Consider the following 22,294-nt stretch of genomic DNA (forward strand, 5'->3'; position numbering starts at 1 on the left):
GCCCCGTGGAAACTGCTATTGAAGCCCATCAGGGAAATACCCTTAGATTGATCACTCCTGCAGTTTATCCACCTTGCTATCATGTCTGTCAACTGCTCTTTTGTTAGAAACCATTCCTCATTGTTCACAAAGATAAGGTTGTCTTAAGGCCAATACAATATTTTGTTCCTAAGGTGGTGTCCATCTTCCACCTCAATGAAGACATATTCCTGCCATTTTTGTGCTCTGCTCCAAAGGACATTGCTCTTCACTGCCTGGACATAGTCGGAGCCATCAGATTCTACCTCAGAGCAACAGCTTCTATTATGAAGACTGATTCCCTTTTTGTCCTGTCCTCAGGATCTTACAAGGGACCTCCTAATCCCAAGTCCATCATTGTTAAATGGATAAGTCCTTGCCAGAGTTCACACTCTAAAGAACAGAACTTTTCCAGTGCTTTTACACGCTCACTGCACTGGATTTGTGCGTATTTTCTGAGCATTCTGGCACCAAGTTGTTTGGTTGCCCAGTTTGTCCTCTGTTTATACATTTTCAAAGTTCTACTGGGTTGCTCACTGTATTGAATGAACAAGATAAAATGAATTTTCACTTGCTTCTAAATTCTATATCTTGGAGTACAGATCACAGGACACCCTCCCTTCTATTCCTGGGTTATTCTGTATTGCTTGCAACAAAAAAACTGAAGACTTATTGAGTGTAATAGAGATATAGTGTCCTCAAAAGTTTTCCAGTGTCCAATCACCTGAATATACCAACCTACAACCCAGGGATTATGAAACCTGTCCTGTACCGTACTCCAAGATATGGAATTTACATGTAAGTGAATATTCCTTCTTTTTATGGCTACTCCAGGAAAGTAATTCCAGTGTTCAGCTGTAGCTGAAAATGGTAGACTGTCAGTCTTGCCCTGTCAGGGTGTGCAGCATCTTTAGTATATCTTTTTGTATGTCAATATAAGACACTGACAGGTCTGCCAAGGCAGCAGAATAGCAAACTGTCAAAAAATAAAGCCTTCCTTTCTCCATAGAGTTTTGTCTTGAGATTATTTGCACAATTCTAGATGAGACAGAGCTGTAAATAGATGAAAAAAGGTGCAATAAGGTAGACTGATTTCTGCCAGATTGCTACTCTGCTGCCTTGCATGTAGCTATTAGCATCTTTTGGTGTTGTCACCTGTTTACCCACAGCAAATCAGAACCCAAATCAGCAGATCTTGCGTATGCTAATATGGTGAGGCAGAGCTGCAGAAAAAGGTGCATACAGTCAGTGGTAGCAGAGACAAGCAGAATAAGCCCAGGCTAACACCGAACGTGGCTTTGAAATCACGCTACATCACTGCGATTTCGAAGCTGCCGGTCAGTGCGGCTTGCCGACATCTGTGCAAGTCCAAGAATGCAATGTCAATGCAAGTCAAACATGAAATTGCGAAAAATAGTGCAGGAATCTTTTTCAAATTGGTGCAAGTTGGAGTCGCACAGATTTGAGCGATTCAATAGGCACAAATAGGGTGTGACTTGTCATGCTATTTTGAACTGTCAAATCGAATGACAAGTTGCACCGGTGTTCTCGGGGGCTAGGCCAAAGTGACTGTGAGGGAATTGGTTACACCAGGGGTAGGCAACCTGGGGCCTTCCAGCTGTTGTGGAACTACATTTCCCATGAGGAACTGCAGGGGGGGGCAGTTACAATTACACCCACAGGAATGATGGGACTTGTAGTTCTGCAACAGCTGGAGGGCCCCAGGTTGTCTACCCCTGTGTTACACTGCTAAACATACAGGATGTACAGGTTTTCAGTCCCCTGAACAGAAAATGCTGAAAAGAAAGGAAGGAGGGTGACATTGAGAGGATCACAAAAAATGCAGGAGAGCTTTAAGGCAGAACTGGGGGGTCTGCAAAAAATCCCCTATTAGTACACCCCCCACACTAAATAGTTATTACATTTGTGAACTTCCTTATTGAAAAGTCAAATTAAATTTAAAGCGGGATTCCGTCATAAAAAAAGAAAATTTAAAATCAGCAGCTACAAACACTGTAGCTGCTGACTTTAAATAAGTACTTACCTGTACTGGGTGCCTGCGATGTCGGCCGCCCGAGGCCGACCCGTCCCTCGGCTCTCGGGTCCCGGCACCGCCATCCTAGGTAAGGGAAACAGGCAGTGGAGCCTTGCGGCTTCACTGCCAGTTTCCTACTGCGCATGCGTGAGCGGCGCAGCGCTTTATGAATGGGACGCGATGTGTTGTGGGACACACACAGTTCCCATAACACACTGCGCCCCATTCCCCAGAAGACAACGCGGGAAGCAGAAGACGGAAGATCACCGCGGTGTGGGAAGAGGCAGATTAGGAAGACTGCCTAGCAACAGCCATTTCATGTTAGTAAAAAAAAAATTTTTTTTCTTTTCCTCTTTTCCTTTTTTATCAGGGTGGACCTCCACTTTAAGGAAGTGCTCTCTGTAGTAAAAAAATGCACCATGTATTCTGCCAAGAAGGAGCTGTTAGAACACTGATTGCATCATATCCTCTCCCCTCTCTTTTTACACCATCACCAAACTACATTTCCCTCCATGCTTTGCAAATTGCAATGAATGTGGGAGGTACACTATGCCTGTACATGTAAATGTGAACAAGCCTGCTTCAACATAAATCATGCCCCTCATTCTGCAGCCATCCATGCTGCTCAGTAGCACACAGCATGATAGGTAGGTTACAGCCTTATAAATGCAAAGCATGTCTGTGCTCTCCTCCTCCAGAGACAACAGGAGATAAACATATGCCCTTACTTTATGTAATCATTACTGAACTGTAGACACATGCCCATACTTATATATTATACTGTCAGGTCCATAAATATTGGGACATCTACACAATTCTAATCTTTTTGGCTCTATACACCACCACAATGGATTTGAAATTAAACTGCAGACCTTCCGCTTTAATTTGAGGGTATTTACATCCAAATCAGGTGAACGGTGTAGGAATTACAACAGTTTGTATATGTGCCTCCCAATTTTTAAAGGACCAAAAGTAATGGGACAATTGGCTGCTCAGCTGTTCCATGGCCAGGTGTGTGTTATTCCCTCATCCCATTTACAAGGAGCACATAAAAGGTCCAGAGTTAATTTCAAGTGTGCTATTTGCATTTGGAATCTGTTGCTGTCAACTCCCAATATGAGATCCAAAGAGCTGTCACTATCAGTGAAGCAAGCCATCATTAGGCTGAAAAAACAAACCCATCAGAGAGATCACAAAAACATTAGGTGTGGCCAAATCAACTGTTTGGAACATTCTTAAAAAGAAAGAACGCACCAGTGAGCTCAGCAACACCAAAAGACCCGGAAGACCACGGAAAACAACTGTGATGGATGACCAAAGAATTCTTACCCTGGTGAAGAAAACACCCTTCACAACAGTTGGCCAGATCAAGAACACTCTGCAGGAGGTAGGTGTATGTGTGTCAGAGTCAACAATCAAGAGAAGACTTCACCAGAGTGGATACAGAGGGTTCACCACAAGATGTAAACCATTGGTGAGCCTCAAAAACAGGAAGGCCAGATTAGAGTTTGCCAAACAACATCTAAAAAAGCCTTCACAGTGGGGATGGGCGTGACCGGAGGTTGAGGGGAAGGGGAGGGCGTTGCGGGATCGAACCTGGCTGCTCCTCCTGACACCCACGCTGGAAGCTCGGACGCCATAGCGGCTATCCCCATGCCTGTGACGGCCGGACATCGCGGAGGTAGGGGGGGGTTAATTAGCGTGAGGCTCGCTCAGACCTGACATGTACCATTGCTCACGCCTCTCTGGGGACAGGAGTCTACATTCCACAGGCTCGTTCGTCAGAGCGGCTGTGCTGGCTGACTGCAGGCAGGAAGACGCTGCTGGACAGAGCGGCTGACTGGACGACTGGGGGAGGAAGACTGCTCAGGTATGCTGTGCGCATTGGGAAAATCTGATTGCGATCTCCCTGGACGAGACTTTTGGAAACTTCCCCTTGTAGGCGCTCTCTGGTGAGTTCCCACTGTGCAGTGTGGGGAGGTGGACATTGAAGGCTGGAGAAGCTGCTGTAAGGAGGGGAGTAAGTGCATTGTCTAGCGCTTCATTGCACGGTCTATTTGGCGGTCTGGAGGCGGCCTTCCTTTGAGGTCAATAGCATACTCTCTGGGAAGAAAGTTATAGCAGTGACTGTACAACCACTTATTTTTGAAGTCCCAAGGGGTGAGGGGGGACAAGATGACCAGAAAGAAAGGGTCAGAGGAGACCGCAGCACAAGAAGGATCTGGGGCGCACAATCTGCGCGGCCCCAAGGATAAAGTAGGTCAGGGAGCAGCCGCAAAGCTGGAATGTTTTGCCCATACACCAAACTGTACACCTAAAAAAGGCAGCCAGGTGGGGGGTGCGCAACACCAATCGCCCTGGGGGAAGAAAAAGTCAAGGCCCAGCCGAAGTATGTGCACCTGTAGTCACCGAATCAGCGTCACAGACACTTTTGGAAAGGGAGAGTGGCCTGGGCAAAGAAATAATGGAGGACAAGGGAACACTAGAGCAGGAACCATCTTTAAAGGACATTCTCCTAGCAGTTAATGTCTGCAAGATCTCTCTGTCGGATCTATCGGATCAGCTCAGAGGTATCAGAGATGATTTAGGTATGCTGAAACGGGATATGCAGGAGATATGCGTTCGGATTACCGCTCTCGAGGAGAGACTCAGCCAGGTGGAGGATGATGTGAACCCACTGAGACATGAAGTCAAAAGGATGAAGGAGCAATTAGACGCATGTCTACGGAAAATGGATGAATATGAGAACAGAGCACGCAGGAAGAATGTGAGGGTTCTGTGTCTCCCTGAAAAGAGCGAGGGCAATAATCCAGCAGAATTCATGGAGGGATGGTTTAGGGACATGTTTGGCAAGGACGCATTTTCTAATTTATTTGCAATTGAACGTGCACATAGAATTGTCCCTAGGATCCCATCTTCAGGGGGTCAGCCAAGGCCCCTAATAGTTAAAATGTTGTTTTTTAGAGACAAAGTCACTATTCTCCAGGGAGAATAGTGAGATAGGGACATGAAAAATATACAGTACAACGGCGCAAGGATATCCCTATATCCAGATTTTTCCCCGAGCTGCAGAGATAGAGGGCAAAGTTCACAGAGTGTAAACGGAGCTTACAGCAGCACAAAATAGGCTATGCGCTATTATACCCAGCCCGTTTACGGGTAACAGTAAATGGGGAGGCGAAGTTCTTTAATGCTCCCGCAGAAGTTTTCTCATGGCTGGAGAAGAATGAGGGAAGGTCAAGGCCGGGCGAAGGGCTATAGAAGAAAAGCGGGAGGGAGGAGGAGGAGGACAGAATGTGGGGTTTTTTTTGGACAGATGCATATTGGGGATGTGATTTGCCTCTTTTATTTCCCCTTTTCTTTCTCTATTTTTGTTTTTTTTGTTTTCCCTCCCGTCTTTCATGGATATATTTGTAGGGGTGTGGGTTTAAGGGGGCAGTAGATATGAATCCTTTAGAGCCCTTGCACACTGGGGCGGTTTGCAGGCGCTATTGCGCTAATAGCGCCTGCAAACCGACCTGAAAGTGCCGCTGCTTGTATTCCAGTGTGAAAGCTCCAGGGCTTTCACACTGGAGCGGTGCGCTGGCAGGACGGTAAAAAGTCCTGCCAGCAGCATCTTCGGAGCGGTGAAGGAGCGGAGTGTATACCGCTGCTTTACCGCTCCTGCCCATTGAAATCAATGGGACGGCGCGGCTATACCACCGGCAAAGCGCCTCTGCAGAGGCGCTTTGCGGTGGTATTTAACCCTTTTTCGGCCGCTAGTGGGGGGTAAAACCGCCCCGCTAGCGGGCGGATACCAACGGTAAAACGCCGCTAATAATAGCGGCGTTTTACCGCCTACGCCGCCCCCGCCCCAGTGTGCAAGGGCTCTTACACATTGGTTATGTTGGGGGTAACTCCCCTCTTATAAAGGTTCGGGCAGCAACGCAAAAGGGGGAAGGAGGAATACCCACGTTTAGAGGGGTAACACGGTCACTTTAGAAGCTCGGTGAGATGGGCCCAAGGTTGGGCCGGTGGGGGAGGGGGGCTGGGATGGGGGGGGAGGGGGGTTGGGAAGGATTGGGGAAGGGGTTGTGTATAAGGTTGCATGGGGGGAGGGAGGGCGGTAAGGGTGTGGAGTGGTGTGAAGTAGGAAGTATTGAACACACACAAAAAGTAAAAGCACTAAAATTTTGAATATTAGTCACAACGGGTTTGGGATTGAGAATTATTTTGAGTGGAGCCAAGAGACAGGTGTCAGGTGAATGGTAGGCACAAAAATTGATAGTAGGGTAACCTCAGGAACACGTAAGTGCATAAAGATATGTTCATGGAATGTGCGGGGGGTAAAAGAGGCGTGTAAGAAACAAGCAATTTTCTCTATGGCCAGAACAAGGTATGTTGGAATACTCTGTCTTCAGGAGACCCACCTAGATAAAGGCACAGTTAATGCTTTGAGGAACAGGAACTATCAGGAGCAGTATCACTCAACTCATACCTCGTATTCGAGGGGGGTGAGTGTGCTGATTAACACTGGGTTGGTTTTCTCCTGCAGACAGAGTAAACTAGACAAGAATGGTCAGTACGTTTTTCTCCACTGTAACATTGAGGGGCGGGACTGCATTCTTGCAAGTATATATATCCCTCCACCATTCAAAACAGAGATACTCAGCGAATTGACAAGTTTTATAGCAGATAAACCTGGAGTGCCAGTCATAGTAACGGGGGACTTCAATATGGCCATGGACAATTGCTTAGATAGATTTCCGATAAGGTTGGCTTCTGGAGGCCTATCTAAAGGTCTGCTCCTCCAATTTTGTGAGGAAGTAGGATGGGTGGATATCTGGAGGAAGTGGCATCCGGGTGAGAGGCTATATTCATGCCACTCGAGGATGCATGCTACTTTATCCAGGATTGATTTAGTACTTTGTAAAGAGGAAGCCCTGAGGATAGTGGAAGGGGTAGACTATGAGCCAAGAGGGCTCTCAGACCATTCTCCAGTAGTCTTTTCAGTCAGAACTGGGCGGGGTATTGGAGGAGGGGAGTGGAAATTGAACCCCTTTTGGCTCAAAGTAATTGAGGATGATGGGGGGATCGTTGGTAATCTGAAAGAATTTATTAATTTGAATTTAGGATGCGCCCCGCTAGGTATAACGTGGGATGCCCTGAAGGCGTTCCTTAGGGGGGTCTTTATACAGAAAATTCTCTATGTTAAAAAGAAATCGCAGGCCAGGGAACATAGAATAAGGGAAAAGGTGAGGGAGACAGAAGGTAGATATGTGGAAGAGCCAACTTTAGCCAGATATGAGGCGTGGGTAGAGGGTCAGGAGGAATATAGGAAATTAGTCCTGGAGAAAGAGGAAAAGAGTAAAATGTTTCAGAAACAGAACCTTTTTGGTGAAGGGGAATCAGTGGGTAGAACTTTGGCATTGATAGCCAGGGCGAATGGACCCTCATCCACTATATCAGCAATATGGGATAGGGAAGGGAGTATTATAAGAACTACCCCTGGCATGGTAAAGGTGTTTAAGGACTACTATGAAGGTCTGTACAGGACCCCACAGCTGGATGTAGATGGAGAAATGTTCGAGTTCTTTGAAAAACTGAAAATAGTCCCGCTATCTAGTAATGAGAGAGACGTCCTGGAAACCCCATTGACACTGGCAGAGTTGCAAAGAGTGGTCAAGGAAATGGCGAATCAAAAAGCGCCAGGACCTGACGGTTTGCCGATAGAAATTTACAAGAGATATGGGGATGTTTTGCTCCCAAAACTATTGGAAGTTCTGAACGGAGCCGTGGTGGAAGGTAGTTTGCCCATGTCCATGACAGAAGCCACTATTATAGTTTTGTTAAAAGAAGGTAAGAACCCGTTAGATGTAGCCTCATATAGACCAGTCTCACTTCTGTGCACAGATGTTAAGATTCTGGCAAAAGCCCTAGCAGACAGGTTAAAAAAAATACTCTAAATTAATACACTCAGACCAAACCGGTTTTATACCGGATAGATCGGTGAGCATGAATATCAGGCGAGTGTATGGTAATGTACAAGTACCTACGGAGAAAGAAGGGAATAAAGCTATCTTATCACTAGATGCGGTCAAGGCATTTGATAGCCTTGAGTGGCATTATTTGTGGAAAGTGTTGGCAGAGTTTAAATTTGGCCCTAATTTTGTGAATTGGTTGAGACTTCTATATGACAAACCAAGAGCCAGAGTTGGGGTCAATGGCGAGTGCTCCGAATGCTTCCAGTTAGGGAGGGGGACGAGGCAGGGGTGCCCATTATCGCCCCTGCTCTTCGCTCTTGCATTGGAGCCTTTGGCAGTCGGTCTAAGAACGTCGCAAGAATTCCAGGGTTTTAAAAGAAGGGGCGTAGAGGAGAAAGTCACAGTGTATGCGGACGATATCCTGTTATTCTTGGAAGACACACAAGCCTCTTTGCTAGCTGCCATGAAACTGATTAAAGAATTTGGGCGCTTTTCGGGTTTGAGAATAAATTGGGATAAATCAGCCCTTCTGCCAGTAGACCCCTTGGTAAATCCGCTCCCGAGACAGGTGAACTCAATAAAAATTGTAAACCAAATGAGGTACTTAGGGGTAAACTTAACAAAAGACCCAGGGCAATACATAACAGGCAATGTAGGCACTAATGGTAAACAGGCAATAATAGTAAAGTTAAAACAGAAGTGCCGGGTGTGGGGTGGCCTTCCTCTCTTGGTCGCCGGTAGATGTAACCTTATTAAGATGATATGGATACCGCAAATTTTATTTGTACTACACAATTCCCCCGTTTGGATTCCAAAACATTGGTTTAAGAAACTGGATAGTTTGTTTAGGGAACTCATTTGGAAAAACGGAGTGGCAAGGATTGGCCTAAAGGCAATACGGCGGCCGAGAGAGGCGGGAGGCCTGGAGTTACTTTCTTGCAGCCCAAGTACAGTTTGAGAGGTAGCAACCTGCCTGAAGAAAGGGTAGGAGGAAATAGTATATGGATGTATAACATCAGTCACGATACAGTGGTGGAAGCAGTGGAGGCTGAGCTTTTCGGGCATAGCTGCCCTACAACTCAGCTAATGATTAGGTGCTGGAAGATGGTAAAGGCTGTATTGGGATATACTGGGTTTTCTGAGTTTTCTCCGATATGGAACAACAAAAATTTGAAAGAGCTTAATGTGATGGGGAAAATAGAAGAATGGGATAGGAGAGGTATCCACTGCTTGGTGCAACCGTATAGGGCAGGGAGGTTGAAATAGTTTCAAGAGATAAGAGAGGAGTTTGCAGTGCCCAACAGGTTGTTTTTTGGCTGCTTGCAAGTGAGACATGCCCTGGAGGTACAATTTAGTGGTAAGGAGATAGTGGAGCGAAATGCCCTTGTTAAGGAAACTGGTAAATACTAGGGGATCTAAAGGGCTGATCTCAGAAATGTACAGGAGTATAAATAAGGCGGGGCAGGAGGGGGAAGTGGAGGCTAGGAATGGAACTAAATGGGAGGTAGAGGTTGGCTCAATAATGGAGGAACAGTGGAAGTTTATTCTGGCATTAGGGCCAAGGATATCTCTGTCACCATCACAGGGGGTCTCCCATTTGTATTTGATTTATAGACTCTACTATACACCAGAAAAATTATTTAGATTTGGGAAGAGGCAGGACGCGAGATGACGCTGTGGAGACGGGAGAGGAGATCTGATACATATGTTCTGCCGATGTCCCAAGTTGTATAGGTACTGGGAAAAATTAGTGGAGGAAATTAACACGGTATTTGGGTCTTCATTGGACATGGAGGCTAGAACCTGTCTTCTGAGTTTGTTGGAGAAAAACGATATGCTGAAAGATACCCAGACCGCAATTATAAGATGCCTGTTTCAGGGAAGGAAAATCATAGCACGGAAGTGGCAGGCGAAAGAACCCCAACAGTAGGAGAATGGAGAAAAGAGGTTAAAGATATGATTATAAAGGAGGAATTCTGGTATAGAAAGAGAGGTAGTCTAAAAAAATATAAGAACATATGAAAGTTATGGCTGGAGTATGAATGGATTGGATAGGTATAAGAGCACTAGGTAGAATGGGTGGTGTGTGCATGGGGTGGGAGGAGGGTGGAGGTGAATGGAGTGATGGGGGGAGGGGAGGTATGAAGAGGAAATAGAGGGCAAAATGTTTTGTGGATACAGTTGTAGATTGTACATGTGGTGTTTTATACTATCTGTTCGGTTGGAGAAATTTTCTTTTTTATATATTTTAAATTAAAATGATTAGGAGTAATAAAGATAAGTTGAATATCAGCCACAATGATGTGAAAAATGAGAGGGGATAAGTTTTGATCTCCAAAGTTGATACAACGTCTCTCAGAAAAATTTTCACTGAAGTGGTGAAAAAAAAAAAAAAAAAAAAAAAAAGCCTTCACAGTTCTGGAACAACATCCTATGGACAGATGAGACCAAGATCAACTTGTACCTTGAGTGATGGGAAGAGAAGAGTATGGAGAAGGAAAGGAACTGCTCATGATCCAAAGCATACCTCCTCATCAGTGAAGCATGGTGGTGGTAGTGTCATGGCATGGGCATGTATGGCTGCCAATGGAACTGGTTCTCTTGTATTTATTGATGTGACTGCTGACAAAAGCAGCAGGATGAATTCTAAAGTGTTTTGGGCAATATTATCTGCTCATATTCAGCAAAATGCTTCAGAACTCATTGGACGGCACTTCAGTGCAGATGGACAATGACCCGAAGCATACTGCGAAAGCAACCAAAGAGTTTTTTAAGGGAAAGAAGTGGAATGTTATGCAATGGCCAAGTCAATCACCCGACCTGAATCCGATTGAGCATGCATTTCACTTGCTGAAGACAAAACTGAAGGGAAAAGGCCCCAAGAACAAGCAGGAACTGAAGACAATTGCAGTAGAGGCCTGGCAGAGCGTCACCAGGGATGAAACCCAGCGTCTGGTGATGTCTATGCGTTCCAGACTTCAGGCTGTAATTGACTGCAAAGGATTTGCAACCAAGTATTAAAAAGTGAAAGTTTGATGGATTGTTAATCTGTCCCATTACTTTTGGTCCCTTAAAAAGTGGGAGGCACATATACAAACTGTTGTAATTCCTACACAGTTCACCTGATTTGGTGAATACCCTCAAATTAAAGCTGAAAGTCTGCAGTTAAAGCAAACCTTGTTCATTTCAAATCCATTGTGGTGGTGTATAGAGCCAAAAAGATTAAAATTGTGTCGATGTCCCAATATTTATGGACTTGACTGTACATACTGTACTCTGTTGTAATTCAGTATTAGAATTATTCCTCCTCATGCTGCAGCTTTGAGATCTTTCTAACAGCAATCAGTGCTTGTATGGTGTATGTGAGCACATCCCTAGCTGCACCACAGAAAGAAAGAGCCAGGACATGCTGCTTTACATTGGCATTCAACACAAGTAAATGTCGGCATGAGAAAAAAACAAAAAAGTGCAGCGCTAACTTACTAATAACACAATAATGGCGGAACTCTCTAATGCATGGAAATCTTGACCCTACGACCGTTTCGTCACAACTGACGCCTTCAGGGGTACGCCTGAGGACGTTAGTTGTGACGAAATGGTCGTAGGGTCGTCGCGTATACACGCACTGTGCATGCGCGATTTGTTTTTAAAGATACTAGTGGAGCTTTTTTACTTTTATCCTTGCAAGGAACGTTTTATATATTGGAACTTTTGATATTTTAAATAAACCATCAAACTGCACTATTGGAGTTTTTTTCTTTCTCCCTTCTTGGAAAATCCACTGAACGCTGTGAAAGTGTTCATCCATCGATGTACAGCGTCTGTCTCCTGGGAGCATGCCATGGAAGGTGCTCTTCATTCATGCCAGCCGGTCACCTGTGAGGGAGGTCCATGAGATCTCAACAGTGTTCCTGTTGTTTCTACCAAGCCTGATTTGACCCCCCTGAATAGGGGCGGTCGCAGGCTTTTTGGTAAGCCTCCATTGTTTATTAAAAGGTGACGGGCAGCACGAGTGGTGGAAAACATAAACCCTGGGTTTTGCACTGGAAATTTCTTCGTTTGGATACTTTCACTTATGAACGTTTTATTGTCACATTTTGTGTTTAAATGCACGTATTTTTGCTAATGGAGTAATCACATATGGACTATTTTCTACTGGATGTTTTTTGTATTTGATTATGTTCACATATGATACATTATAGACTTATTGTATACATTGTAATCATACACATTATACACACTTTATTATTGGTTTATTATCCGGCACTGCACTCCTATTTTTGTTTATATCTTTTGTGCCCTATGTCAGGGTTATAGTGCTTAGCTGCAGGATATCCTTCACAGTTCCCCTTCTTTTCAATCATTCAATTCTTTCTTTTTTAATATGTAATGTAATGTAAACAGAGCCGTTGTAATGGCAATCGGCTCTGCTTCTCCTCACACAGAGCCTGTCAGTGAGGAGAAGGAGAGTCGGGGATCAGTGAGGTTTGAGCTGTTTTTACAGCTTTTTACACACTGATCATCCAGCTAGTGTCCCCAAAGAGTGTCCTGTCACAGTAAAAAACACCTGTCACACATCTGTCATAGTGGACATCGGCGCACATCTGTCATAGTGGACATCGGCGCACATCTGTCATAGTGGACATCGGCGCACATCTGTCATAGTGGACATCGGCGCACATCTGTCATAGTGGACATCGGCGCACGTCTGTCATAGTGGACATCGGCGCACGTCTGTCATAGTGGACATCGGCGCACATCTGTCATAGTGGACATCGGCGCACATCTGTCATAGTGGACATCGGCGCACATCTGTCATAGTGGACATCGGCGCACATCTGTCATAGTGGACATCGGCGCACATCTGTCATAGTGGACATCGGCGCACATCTGTCCCAGTGATCGACATCAGCTCACATCTGTCCCACTGATCTGTCAACAAAGCTTAAAAATGATTCAGCAGCGAGGAGGCTTTCCAGAGAATCCTAACAAAGAGGCTCAGAAGATTTGAGGAGGAGCAGGCATCTACCAGCAGCGCTATAAATCCTGTGGCATCCACCAGCAGCGCTATAAATCCTGTGGCATCCACCAGCAGCACAGCACTCCAAGATAAGACAGGCATCCACCAGCAGTTCTGCAAGTCTTTGTGCAGTCACAAGCAGGGCAACATTCCCAGATGCTTGTAATGGGGCGTCCCATCCACAATGAGGCAGGGCCCATACTAGCCTCACAGATATTCTATCCTACATGGCTGCCCCCTACTTCGGCAGAACCTGTAATTCCCCCTTAGAGCGCAGCCAGGCTCTCAGATACAAACAGAAAATGTAACCCCAATTTATTATTTCCATTGTTTTTTCACGGGTGATCCGCTGAATTACATTGTGGAGCAGTGTAATCTGTACGCCAGCCAACATATTGCCATCAATCCCGTTTCTTCTTATGCCCGCCCTTCTGTTTGGAAACCCCTCACCGTGGAAAAATTAAACATTTTCCCTGGACTAACCCTGAACATGGGACTGCCAAAAAAAAAAAAAAAATATAACTCCATGCCTACTGGTTTACCCAACCTATCCATCATATGCCAGTCTACCCTTCTTTGATGCCCAGAACCCGTTACAAAATGAAAATTAAATTTTAATATTTCAATAATAATGCCCAGCTCCTCCCTCAAAATCATCCTGATTATTACAAATTATTAAAAATTTGGCCCCTAATTTTTTTGGCTCTAGCTTCAAGCAAATGTTTACCCCCAATATAATTATTTGTGTGGATGAATCCCTAGTCCACTTCACCAGAAGACTTGGCATCAAGCAATACCTCCCTAGTAAACGGGCCAAGTAAGGCATGCAACAGGGCCACAGGTTATACTTAGGATTTCAAAATGTATGAGGGAAAAACGGTCAGCTAAACCGCCCTGGATGCCCTACCTATATAGGGGCAAGTGGCAACTGATAGAACCTCTGTCCGGGAAGGGTTACCACCTATATGTAGATAATTTCTACGCAAGTCTCCCACTTTTCCAGCCATCTCTTCCTGAAGAAGACTCTGGCCTGTGGGACAGCGCGGACCAACCGCAAGGGCCTCCCACAGAGATTGGTCACCACGAAGATGAAACGGGGGGGGGGGGAGCCAGCCAGTATGGGGAATGAATAGGTACTAGCCCTAAAGTGAAGAGATAAGAGACGTCTACATCCTTTCCACAATACATGACACCTTGGTGGAACTTCAGTTAAGACGAGGTCCCATCCAGAAGCCAAAATTAGTACAGGAATATAACCTATCCATTGGGGGTGGGGGGTTATATGAATGACCAGCTGATGCAGCCCTACTTGGCCACCAGGAGATCACTGTTTTGGTATAAGAAGGTCGCCATTTATTTGATCCAGCTAGCCCTGTTCAATTCATATGTTATTTTTCTAAAATTTCAAATTTCATGAAAGGCACTTCCCCAATATCCCCTCTCTTACCCAAACAGGCCGCAAACCCCCCAAAAAATGTGTATGATCAAGTAATTCGTGGTGACTCCCGATACTACTGTCCCCAGTGTCCCTCCCAGCCAGGCCTCTGTATTGGAGAGTGCTATCAAATCAATCACACTCCACTGCACTATTAGTTTAGTGAAGTGAAGATATTTTTCCAGTTTCCACTATCTATTTCTGTGTATGACCTGGACTGTTTATCGACTATGCCTCTGCCTTCCACGTGAATTGACCTTGGCCTGTTAAATAACCATACTTTTTGCCTGCCTCCTGAACTGATCATTTGCCCTACCTACCACTCTTTTAGTGGGATTCAAGACAGCACAGGAGTCTCACATATGTGAGGGGCTCCAGAATAGATTTTCTGAGTGGAGAAAACCTTTTTCCTCCAGGTTTTTGTTTTCTCGGATTGGGGTCTGGAGACTCAGAGGTTTTGAAGAGATTTGGGTGGAAAGAAGCCTCTACCCCTATCCCTAGGTTTTACCTGACCGTGGCCCTAAGCCTTATAGTGCTTCCTGCTGCCACCTGAACTGACCATACCTCTGCCTGCCACCTGGACTGGCCATGCCTCTGCCTGCCACCTGACCTGGTCATGCCTATGGACCTTATGTTCTTGCCTACTGCCTGGCCCAATACTTTGGCATATCTCTGCCTGCTGCCTGGACAGTTCCTCTGGCTGTCTGGACCAGTGCTTTGCCTGTGCTGGGACTGTATTCCTGCCAGCTAAAACCACAGGTAATCCCTTTTTTTACCCTTTGCTTAGCAGAGAATTTATTTTGGGGTGTAATTCTTGGTATGTACAGGCTATGTGTTCGAAGCCTGAAGGTGCTACTTGCACGTTGGACCTATGTATATTGCCAGGCTGTGGAAAAGTGCATGTGGTATCGCCATACTCAGGAGGAGTAGCAGAATGTATTTTAGGGTGTCATTCTTGGTATGCAAATGCTATGTGTTAGAAATAACAACTTTGTGTAAAAAAAAAAACAAAATTACTTAATTTTTTTCCCCCCGCATTTTCCAGAAACTTGCGGAAAAAAATGACATGTTCAAAAGACTCATCATGACTCGTAGAATATACGATGGGGTGTTTGCTTTCCAAAACGGGGTAGTTTTGTGGGTATTTCCATTGTCCTGGTGCTCCAGGGCCTTCAAAAATGTAATAGGGCCGGACGGTGTTACTTGGATGTTGGCCCTCTGTATGTGGCCAGGCTGTGGAAAAGTCTCACATGTGGTATCACATCAATGCTGCTGCCTGATTAATGCCCATCTGCAGCCTCACCATCTCTCATCAATGCAGTGCATCAAATCACCGAGCCGTCATCTCCTGTATACTCGGCTCTCAGTCGGCAGTCACATACACAGTCCTGACTCCGCCATTGGCATTGGACCAGCTCCTGTGATAGACAGAACACTGGTCCAATGCCCGTGGCGGAGGCGGGACTGTGTGTGAAGTGAGAGCTGAGTTAGAGCCAAGTAAACGAGATATCAGCGCTCTTCCCCCTCCTTCCCATCTGAGGTACACTATCGGCATATAACACACACCCGTGATTTGCCCCCTATTTTTAGGGGAAAAACGTGTGTGTTATACGCCGATAAATACGGTATTTTGGGGTGTAATTGCAAGTTTATGCCATGTGTGAGGAATAACTTGTTAATATGACAATTTTGTGGGAAAAAAAAAAAAACTTTATTTTCCAAACAATTGTGGGCAAAAAACAGCAACTTCAAAAAACTCACTATGCTTCTTACTAAATACCTTGGACAGTCATCTTGACAAAAAAAAGGTCATTTGGGGGGGTATTTGTACTGTCCTGAAATTTTAGGGTCTCAAGAAATGAGATAGGCAATCAGTACATCAGGACTGATCAATTTTCAGTGATACGTAGCATAGCTTGTAGACACTATAACTTTTACACAAACTAATTATACACTTATCAGGATTTGTTTTTTTACCAAAGATATGCAGCAGAATACATTCTGGCCTAAATTTATGACGAAATTTGATTTTATGTGATTTTTTTTTTTTAAAACAAAGTAGAAAATATTTATTTTTTTTTTTCAAACTTTTTCGCTTTTTTTCGCTTGTATCACAAACAATATAAAACCCAGTAGTGAATAAAAACCACCAAAAGAACGCTCTATTTGTGTGAACAAAATGATAAAAAAAAATTGGGTACAGTGTAGCATGACTGAGTAACTGTCATTCAAAGTGTGAGAGCACTGAAAGCTGAAAACTCGACTGGGAAGGAAGGGGTCAAAGGTGGTTAAACAGTTCAATGGTAATTTGTAAAATGCATCTAGAAGGCACAATGCATTTACAGTGCACTGCCTTGTATTGCTTCTACAACATGCAGATGTGTAAATGATGGGACCTTAAACTTACTTAACCATTGCAAATTTTGTTTTTTGATAACTGTTTTAAAAAAAAAAAAAAAAAAAAAAACTTGCTGCCTTGAAACTTTTACATTTATATATAAATAAAATGTTTCTTTTCCCAGGTCAATGACATACAAAGCCCTTCTACTCTGAATCATCATGTGCATCTTCAGGAGAGACCTGTCAAGCAGACAATCACCAGGTACCAGATCAAAAGCAGGAATATGAAACAGTTTACAACCTAAGCATAGTTTTTAAAGTGGATGTAAACCCAATGTCATCCTTTCTAAACTACTGCCATAGGGGTTATCTATAAGGATATACATGCCTCCTGCATGTATCTTTACCTGTCAAATCTCTCCCCTCTGTCTGTTATGAGACCCGAAAAACTGCAGATTCTGTGGGTGGGTCTGTTGTCTGGAGCTCGGTGGGTGGAGTCTGGATGTCAGTAGACTCCCCGCCCACCTCTACACTCCCCTTGTCAATATGCATTTTCTCCTGTGTATTTCTTACACTGAACTTCTGCTATGATCACTAACATCCAGTGAAAAGACAGGAAAGTAACCACATGACTTCAGCATGCCAAATCATACTGAGGTGTGGAACAGCCAATCCTTGCAGAGCTGCTGAAGAAAGGTGTGGGGGAGGGAATTAAAAAATAATGCATGTCTTAGGCTAGTGCACAAGATATGTAAATCACCTGTCACTCACAGCAAGGGGGATTTGACAAAGTTTTTCTCTGTTTGTCAAGTTTTATCTCACCGAACAATAAAAGAGGATTGCTCAGAGCTGGATTAACTCTTTGTGGCAAGACTGGGCTCAAATGATAGGAAATCTTATACTCTACATTATGACATCCAAAAAAAAAAAAAAAAAATTTCGGGTTTACATCCACTTTAATGGAAATGTGACAATTAGGTTATCCCTTCTTTTTTTAAATAAGAGTTTTTTTTTTTTTTAATTGAAAACTAGGTAAAACATACACTCTCCGGCCACTTTATTAGGTACAACTGTTCAATTGCTTGGTAACACAAATTGCTAATCAACCAATTACATGGCAGCAACTCAATGCATTTAGGCATCTGGACGTGGTGAAGACAGCTTGCTGAAGTTCAAACCGAGCATCAGAATGGGGGAAAAAAGGGGATTTAAGCGACTTTGAACGTGGCATGGTTGTTGGTCCCAGATGGGACTGGTCTGCGTATTTCATAAAGCACTGATCTACTGGAATTTCCATGCACAACCATCTCTAGGGTTTACAGAGAATGGTCTGAAAAAGAGAAAATTTATAGTGAGCGGCAGTTGTGTGGACGAAAATGCCTTGTTGGTGTCAGAAGAGAATTGGCAGACTGGTTTGAGATGATAGAAAGGCAACAGTAACTTAAATAACCACTTGTTACAAAAAAAGGTATACAGAATACACAACACATTAAACCTTGAAGCAGATAGGCTACAGCAGCAGAAGACCGCACCGGGTGCCACACCTGTCAGCTAAGAACAGGAACATGAGGCTACAATTCGCACAGGTTCACCAAAATGGGACAATTGAAGATTGGAAAAACGTTGCCTGGTCTAAGGAGTCTCAATTTCAGCTGTGACATTCAGATGGTAGGGTCAGAATTTGGCTTAAACAACATGAATCCATCCTGCTTAGTATCAATGGTTCAGGCTGGTGGTGTAACCGTGCTGGGGATATTTTCTTGGCACACTTTGGGCCCCTTAGTACCTATTGAGCATCGTTTAAATGCCATGGCCTACCTGAGTATTGTTTCTGACCATGTCCATCCCTTTATGACTACAGTGGACCCATCCTCTGATGGCTGCTTCCAGCAGGATAATGCACCATGTCACAAAACTCAAATAATCTCAAGCTGGTTTCTTGAACATGACAATGAGTTCACTGTCACCATATCTTGATCCAATAGAGCACCTTTGGGATGTGGTGGAATGGAGATTCGCCTCATGAATGTGCAGCCGACATCTGCAGCAACTGCGTGATGCTATCTTGGCAACATGGGCCAAAATCTTTGAGTAATGTTTCCAACACCTTGTTGAATATATGCCACAAAGAATTAAGGCAGTTCTGAAGGCTAAAGGGGGTCCAACCCAGTACTAGCAAGGTGTAGCTAATAAAGTGGCTGTGAGTGTAGAACAGACAGCTTCAGAGCAATAACATGGTACACGACCATAAATGAAGCAGGTATGTCTTACTGTTACTCCATAGTAGTGTACAATACAGTAATATGAAAATAGGGTATGATCAACACTCAACATTAGTATTGAAACAGCAATCTAAATACATCTATCTAAATACATTTTCAACAATCAAAACCCCTGCACTCATTGAATATAATCATACTTTAACCGCTTGCCGACTGCCTCACGCAGATATACTGCGGCAGAAGGGCTTGTACAGGCAGAATCATGTACCTGTACATTCCCTTTTAAGAGGCGGCCAGCGGGCGCGCGGCAGGCTCCGTGAGTCGGGTCGCGGGTCCTGCGGACTCGATCGCCACAGGGATACCCGCGATCGCCTCACGGAGAGGAAGAACGAGGAGATGCTAATGTAAACAAACATCTCCCTGTTCTGCCTAGTGACCGTGTCACTGAACTCTGCTCCCTGTCATCGGAGCAGAGATCAGTGACGTGCCACACACAGCCATATGCCCCTCACAGTTAGAAACACGCCCCTAGGACACACTTAACCCCTACACTGCCACCTAGTGGTTAACCCCTTCACTGCCAGTGTCATTTACACAGGAATCCGTGCATTTGTATAGCACTGATTGCTGTATAAATGACAATGGTCCCAAAAATGTCCGATGTGTCCGCCATAATAATAAATAATAAAATTAAAATAATAATTGCTGATCGCTGCCATAAAAAAAAAAAAAAAAAAAAATTTTTTATAAAAATGCCATAAAACTATCCCCTATTTTGTAAACACTATAACTTTTGCGCAAACCGATCAATAATCGCTTATTGCGATTTTTTTTTTTTTACCAAAAATATGTAGAAGAATACGTATTGGCCTAAACTGAGGAAAAAAATAGTTTTTTTTATATATTTTTGGGGGATATTTATTATAGTAAAAAATAATGCGTTTTTTTCAAAATTGTCACTCTTTTTTTGTTTATAGCGCAAAAAATAAAAACCGCAGAGGTGATCAAATACCACCAAAAGAAAGCTCTATTTGTGGGGAGAAAAAAGGTTATCAATTTTGTTTGGGAGCCACGTCGCATGACCACGCAATTGTCAGTTAAAGCAACGCAGTGCCGAATCGCAAAAAGTGCTCTGGTCAGGAAGGGAGTGAATTCTTCCGGGGCTGAAGTGGGTTAAACAAGCCACTCCGAAAAAAAAAAATGCTCAGTTAGGGGTGTTTTAGCCTCTTCACGCTGGCTGTGAGCATATGTGCACCCTGCTCTTGGCACAGTTACTGGCTGGTAACAGAAAGCTCCTGATCGCTATTGCAATCAGGAGCTTTCCAATCATGTGACTGCTGTGACAGCCCATCACAGTGGTCACATGACTGAAATGCCCACCTCCTGGTGTCTGAAACTTTTTTTTTTTTTTTTTACATAACATTTATTTATTACAGGTACTTTTTAAGCATTGCCAATTTACGCAGCGTTTCACACAATTATTTATATATATATTTATACACACACACTAATATATATATATATACACACACATATACTGTACATTCACATCAATACCTGCCCTCGAAGAGCTTACAATCTAAGGTCCCTAACTCGCATTCATGCATACACATACTAGGGCCAATTTAGACAGGATCCAATTGACTTGCCAGCATGTCTTTGTAGTGTGGGAGGAAACCTGCGGTACCCAGAGGAAACCTACACAGGCACAGGGAGAGAACATAGCCTGTGTGGGTTTTTTTTGTCATCCTATTGCAATGGTCCTTGAAAGGAAATCTTCACATTATCCCTTTCAAAATAATAGTAATTTTTTTTTTTTTAAAGGCCAAAACCACCTTTTAGGGCATGTTACAACCATTTGGAAGATAACAGATTCCTCTCTGCTGTTCCCAACTGCCTCTCAAACACCAGGTCCTGGAAGTCAAGCTAAACTGCCAAGTTCATGAATTCAAAGTGGGGTTAAAAGACCACCACACACCGGTACTGTTGCTGGAGTCCACGTCTGCCACATAGCACAACTATGAGCACCGCAGTGACAGTCCCCTCCCTGGGACCGCACCCTCACACCCAATGGACTTATTGAGTGAAATGCGTTTAAAGGTGGCTGACACTGCAGTGCTCATGGTCATTCCCCACAACAAACACTGACTCCAAGGACCCCATCGGTGTGCGGCAGCCTTCCACCCCTGCATCATGGTACATCCATATTTATATATTTTTTTTTTTTATAAATTATTCTTCAATTTTTTTGAAATGCAGAATTCAATCATTACAATCATCATAAAAGCAGGGGGAAAAGAATAAGAATTTTGTCAATTATATTTTCCTGCTCTGATATTGCAAAACATTACAATACTCCTTGCCCCCCTCCCTCTCTCCTTTCCCAACCTCCCCCCTAAGCAGTTAATCTCATTATATATATATATATATATATATATATACATTTATTAACTGTTTCACTCTAGATTTCTTTCGATTCTCATAAGTTCTTCATCTAGCGTTTGAAGGGGATAAATAAGGACATATCTATACTAAGTTATATAATCTATAAGTTCTATTTTCAACACTATACTTTTATGCCCCGTACACACGGTCGGACTTTGTTCGGACATTCCGAAAACAAAATCCTAGGATTTTTTCTGACGGATGTTGGCTCAAACTTGTCTTGCATACACACGGTCACACAAAGTTGTGGGAAAATCCGATCGTTCTAAACGCGGTGACGTAAAACACGTACGTCGGGACTATAAACGGGGAAGTGGCCAATAGCTTTCATCTCTTTATTTATTCTGAGCATGCGTGGCATTTTGTCCGTCGGATTTGTGTACATACGATCGGAATTTCCGACAACGGATTTTGTTGTCGGAAAATTTTATATCCTGCTCTCAAACTTTGTGTGTCGGAAAATCCGATGGAAAATGTGTGATGGAGCCTACACACGGTCGGAATTTCCGACAACAAGGTCCTATCACACATTTTCCTTAGGAAAATCCGACCGTGTGTACGGGGCATAAGTGGTTCTTCAATCTTACTATCTCCTTTTTTAGGGCCTCCACATCTTCTCAAATTCCTTAAGATTTCCTTTTTTTGTATAAACTACTTTTTCTTTACATATAGTCTCATTTATAACAGTAATCCAGTCCCTCAGTGCCAGGGGTGTATTCATCAGCCATCTCATCGCAATGATTTTTCTGGCTTGGAATAAGCATCTTAATATTACTACTGTAATAAACTTCCTCTCATCTAGTTTCTTCCTACAGT

General features: G+C 43.8%; 1 protein-coding gene across 4 annotated transcripts in view; it reads left to right on the forward strand.

The window, feature by feature from the left end:
• The window catches only part of PIK3C2B (phosphatidylinositol-4-phosphate 3-kinase catalytic subunit type 2 beta), a 1,217,858-nt gene that overhangs the window by 245,323 nt on the left and 950,241 nt on the right, over positions 1-22,294 (forward strand). For all 4 annotated transcript variants that reach the window (XM_073615832.1, XM_073615830.1, XM_073615833.1 and 1 more), the window contains exon 7: positions 16,994-17,073. In XM_073615832.1, coding sequence (XP_073471933.1) covers positions 16,994-17,073 — 80 coding nt within the window. The remainder of the gene's footprint in view (positions 1-16,993; positions 17,074-22,294) is intronic.

The sequence above is a fragment of the Aquarana catesbeiana genome, linkage group LG02 (assembly GCF_042186555.1).
Source record: "Aquarana catesbeiana isolate 2022-GZ linkage group LG02, ASM4218655v1, whole genome shotgun sequence".
Classification (NCBI taxonomy): Eukaryota; Metazoa; Chordata; class Amphibia; order Anura; family Ranidae; genus Aquarana; species Aquarana catesbeiana.